This window comes from Macrobrachium nipponense, chromosome 48 (assembly GCF_015104395.2).
Source record: "Macrobrachium nipponense isolate FS-2020 chromosome 48, ASM1510439v2, whole genome shotgun sequence".
NCBI lineage: Eukaryota > Metazoa > Arthropoda > Malacostraca > Decapoda > Palaemonidae > Macrobrachium > Macrobrachium nipponense.
The window spans coordinates 3408316-3413931 of NC_087223.1; the positions used below are offsets into that span (position 1 = coordinate 3408316).

At 35.1% G+C, this 5616-nt stretch overlaps 1 protein-coding gene across 1 annotated transcript; it reads left to right on the forward strand.

The window, feature by feature from the left end:
• Positions 1–344: 344 nt before the first annotated feature.
• Positions 345–857, forward strand: LOC135204983 (putative nuclease HARBI1). Its single transcript, XM_064235210.1, has one exon. The coding sequence runs from the start codon at positions 345–347 to the stop codon at positions 855–857; it is 513 nt and encodes a 170-aa protein (XP_064091280.1).
• The last annotated feature ends 4759 nt before the right edge of the window (positions 858–5616 follow it).

The window sequence follows — 5616 nt, forward strand, 5'->3', positions numbered from 1 at the left end:
GGCCAAGTGCACATTTTACTTACCATTACATTAACATGAATTCTTTCAGGTGCTCTGTTTACGCTTGCCCAAGATATCTACAGTGATTTTACACCCAGTTACTGATCACTATGGCTGAAGATCATGTACGCATTCGTCAGGTTAAAACTTTTCGGCCTCGGAAAGATATTCTGGGCATCTATAATGATGAAGAATTAATCAAGAGATATAGATTAGATCGTGCTGGGATTTTATATGTAACGGATTTAGTGCGAGAACGCATACAAAGTGCAACAGGAAGGAGCATGGCTATTACCCCTGAAATGAAGGTATTGGTCACGTTAAGGTATTTGGCTACAGGAAAAATGCAATTGTGCAATGGAGATGATTTGGGTCTCTCCCAGCCTAGTATAAGCAGAGTGATATCTGAAACACTGGATGCATTATCCACAAATGACATGCTGCGTCGATTTGTTAAGTTCCCAAGAGAAATAAGAGACATTCAGAGGAAACAAACTGAATTTATGCAGATTGCAAACATGCCTGGTGTTGTTGGAGTAATAGATGGTACACATATTAGAATAGTGGCTCCAAAAGAATTTGAAGCTGAATATGTTAACAGGAAAAATTTCCACAGTATTAATGTGCAATTGGTTTTTGATGCCAAATACAAAATAATTAATATTTTTGCAAACTGGCCTGGGTCTACACATGATGCGCGTATACTGCAACAGAGTGGACTCAAAACATTGTTTGATCGTAATATTCTCCCGCCTGGATGCCATCTTCTTGGAGACAGTGGTTACCCTGGCAAACGATGGTTGCTAACACCTTATCTCCAACCTCAGTCCAATGCGCAAATAGTTTATAACAGGTAATTTTTTTTTTTTTTTGAGTGAATGAAAATGCAAATTAGTTGTACCAATTTTGCCCTCTCATTAAAGGAACCTTAAAATGTTGACACTCTTTTAAGTATTCCCTGCATAGGAAATCACCTTGCTATACCTCTGTATGCAACAATTTTTATTGTGTCAAATGAAAAGCACATTTGTATGCAAATCAAAATTAAAGCAGAAAGTATGAGTTTTGTGTCTGATGTATGATGTATAATTCATTTTGCATCAGATTTTCATATATTATTCTATATTTTTTCTAGGGCACATAAGATAACAAGAGCTGTTGTGGAAACTATATGTTGAAATAAAAATAATAAAGTGATTCAATATAAATAGCAAATTAAAGCCATTCCATGAACTAAATAAGGCCAATATTCAAATCTACCATCACAGATTCATAGCCATAGTTATAACAAAAGGCTAAAAGAATAAAATTACACAAACCAAACAGGCAAAATAGTACAAGGTAACTTATGAATTACAGACATGAGATCGATATATATACATGTATAAAGATGCATACCAAAAAAGCTAATAATTATAATTTTCATTTGGGCGCCTTATGTTTTAATATTGTCATCACTGCCTCCGACATTTTCTCCACTGACTCACACGATTTAGCTACACTCAAAGTCAGTCTTCTTTGGTCTTCATATAATTTTCTATTCTCTTCCATTTCTTCTTGAATCATTTTCCTTTGCTCATTTTATCAATAGTGTCTGCTGCTCAAAAGCACTTTCCATTAAGGTGAGTACTCTGCTCTGTAAGTCACCCTCAGGCTTCACCTCCTGAGTATTCCTTACAACTCTGGAAGGCTCACTATTGACATTTTTAGGAGTTATATTAAGGGAAGAATCCAATTCTATAACATGAGCTGGTTCGAACAGAATTTCCTCACAATGTTCATTAGCTGGAAGTTGCTCAGAGTCAACAATTTGCCTGAAAACAAGAAAAAAAAATCAAACTACCTATATAAATAAGGTCATTGAACTGTTCTTATGGCTATTAAAACTAATGTATACTGTACTGTGACTTTAACAATATTATTAAGGTTTTTCAAAATATTTAATCTTTTTTATCTAGTATTTTTAAAAGCAATTACTGTATGCATCTCAAAAATAATAATTCTAGTATTTTAGTTGTAATAATTTGTATTAAAAACAACTACATCAATGGTCTGACGTTAACATTTTTTCAACTTTGGCTTACCTTATGTGCTAAATTTTTCAACTTGACATGGGAGTTAATACAGTAAAAGGAGTATATATTTACATTATTCATGGTATAAGTAAACAATAGATTAACCACTTTTTTTATATATTATATACTAAGCTAGCCTTACTTTTTGGTGTCACTTAACTGAACCCATTATTATATTTGAGGTTTTAATACTTTTCACGAATTTCAACTATTTTTCTAACAAATATTTTATTAGATTAAAAGTTTATACTATCAAAAAAAATTATTGTGCAATTTTTTACAAATCCACCAGTACATGTGTAAGTGTTTACATAATAAAAATATGGAATGTTAGTCCATATATATAAAAGACCAGATTGCTTGCAGGAATGTGATCAGACTAGAGACGCTAAAGATGACGTATACAATAAGTATGTAGGCTAAGTTGACATGCCGTCACCTGTAGTCATTCAATTGTTTATAAACATTAGTCCAAGCTCCCTGCTTGAGACAACTACCGCCTACGTGATCTGTAGCGTGTCTCATTTGATTGTGTGTTCGTATGAAACTATGTCATTGTATGTATGTTCATATGTTCGAACTACTGTCTGTTCCTTCATAACTTGTAACAGAGATGGTAGAGAGGCAGAACAGAGTTAGCTATCGTCATTAGAAGACCTGTACCTCTTTACCTAAGCTTTATCATGTAGAGGAATAGGATTAGCCATCATCATTGGCAGAAGCGATCAAGCTATCGTTATTAGAAGACTTGTACAATCATACCTGATCTTCACCATGTAAAACTTCAGAAGAATATATAATTTTTTATACTTAGTGTTTTCTACAAGAACCTCCTCACCGAACCAACATGAGTTTAACACATCGTCGTAATAACCAACAAGATAATACCGACTTCGTAAGTGATCTACAAACCCCCAGACACTCCATTGAAGATGGAAGTGCAATACCAACCGACTTAGCGTAAGATTATCGCTAGTCTAACATAACCTCATAGGGCGCCTTATCATACAAGGCACAAGCCCTAATATTGGTGGCCAGCGTACCAGAAGAACTCTACAACGTCCTACGAAGAAAAAAAACCAGAATAATAAATCATGTATCATAAGAAGTCAACGACGACGGAAGCAGCAGATTCTTCAAGCAACCTAGTATCATCGTTAGTGAGCGACTTCAGAAAACAATAAGAACTTTTCAACGACGACGAAAGCAACAGATTCTTCAAGCAACTTAGTATCATCGTTAGTGAATAACTTCAAGAAACAAACCGAACGCGTCTGCAGCATCGGATCTTTCAAGGGCTCGAATCATCGAAACAACGCGCACGGGGGAAACTGAAGCCAAACCAGGTCATCCGCTAAATAGAGAAGGTAGGAGGCCAAGGCCGTGTCGTTATCGGAACACCGTGACTTCCCACAAAAGCAAGCTAAGTACAATTTTTTATTCATTTGGAGTAAACTTTGAGTGTTTTCCTTTGCAGGTCGAATTTTTGTTATTCCTGTGGCTGAAGTTACGAGACATTCTTAATCTTACTTTTTTACAGAAATTATCTACATCATTGAGATTTCGCTACTGCGAGTTTTTATCTCTGAGTGTCTGTTTCCAGAAGTTCTACTGAAATATCATAATCATATACTATGTTAATTTTATCATTTTGGGTGATTATTAATCCCTTACGTAACAAATCATATTAAAACAGTGAATATGCGTTTACGCAGTGGACGTCTGTATTTATACAGATGCATGGATAGGGTCGTTAAGCACCGTAGTGATTAGAAAACACACAAAAAACAAGTGGAACACCCGTACAAATTTTATAAATTAGAGGTAACACTATTTCGGGTCATGACAATAAATGCTCCTTTGCAAAGTCCCGATCGCAGTTTTAGCCTTGAGTTTTTTGAGTTATATAAAATATCGAACCTCAATGACTCAACTTAACTTTAAAAATATGGCTGGATTGCAAGGAATAACATGTCTATAAAAAACTTTCATCAGGCTAAATGCGCTGACCAGGATCCCTCACTATTTCAAATTTTAGCAAAGAATGAAGTACAAACAGTTAATATTGAATGCAGTAGTGATAACTTGTCTTATTAGTAATCGCTCAGTTCCTAATAGTTCGTCATTCATTGCTTTATACGTAGCCAGTAACATAATGCTAAAAACACACAATACGTTGCCGATGGTAATAAAGAGAAGGATCCTAATTATTACAAAAAGAAATAGAAACAGTAGCCCGTTCAGAATCAAACAAGCAAACTCGGTGACTGTGTCACCTAGTCAAGCGGTCAAGGTCAGTCAAAAAACTGCCGAAGTGTTCAAAGCATAGCAAATTCCACACAATAAGCGACTCTAGCAGAGTAAAAAGGGGAAAAGCGATGTTGGTTCATACATCCCAATATCTTTTTGAATTAAAAAGGATTTTTCCTATGAAACACACGACTGTATAAAGTAATCAGAGCAGGTTCTCGTTTCTTTTTTAATACATAAGTTATTATAAGTAGTGGTGGATTAAGCCCAACTGTACGCGCCGTAAAAAATTAGAATATCTTGTTTTATTTCTTTAGTACACGTAATATCTTGTATTTACGGACTCACCGTCTGTTGTTCGAACTTCCCTAATGAGAAGTCCGGATAAGCGAGCGTTCACAGATACCTCTATAGTTATAAAAAAACATTGATCTGTATCTAGTGTAATTGTAAGATATCCATCTAGGGATACACAAAATATTATCTTACATCCTGCAAAATAAGGCGTGTTTATCAAAGGAAAAATCCTATAAACCTTCAAACATATTAAAATCCGTTTGAACAAAAAAGAGGACAGTTAATCAAATAATAACTTATATAGAGGAACTATACATTTGTCTCATAAATCGTAACATTGTTCAAATGACCCAACAGAATTCTCCCACAACCGCAGTCGCACTTTGCACGCAAAATCTCGAGAAGCATGCACCCTCGAATGTCTTAGTGCGTGTAAAAAAGACTTTGTGCTGGAAATGAAATTTTAATCCTTCCCGACACTCTGAAATATAACGATTTCCGCGAACAGAGCCCTAGACACGGTTGACTCGCTGCAAACAAGTTAATATAGTAATCCACAAAAACCTATACATATAAATATCGCATTTCTTTTATTGTTGCTAATTTTTAATCCCGCCCAACCAGTCGTGGATGAATCTCTCTGATAATCTATCTAAAGTAATATCCGTAAAGTCATTCAAGCAGAGGTGATTCAGCAGAAATTTTTTTTTTATCTTTTACCTGAATACCAGGAAGTTTCTCCACTAGCAAGTGATCTCTGGGAAAAACGGATGTAATTTAACACAAAACAAGGTCTAAGGACAAAACATAAAGCTATATACGTACCTTCGCATAGACTCTCAATGAAATTTCAAAATAGAGATAAATGACGAAGTTGAAAAATGTTAGTAATAGGAGTCATTAGGAAATCATATAAGCCCATATAATTTTTCCCTCAAACGTCATGCCATAAAAGATCGGACTTGGCGTATCTGCGTAGATTTCTGTCGCTTAA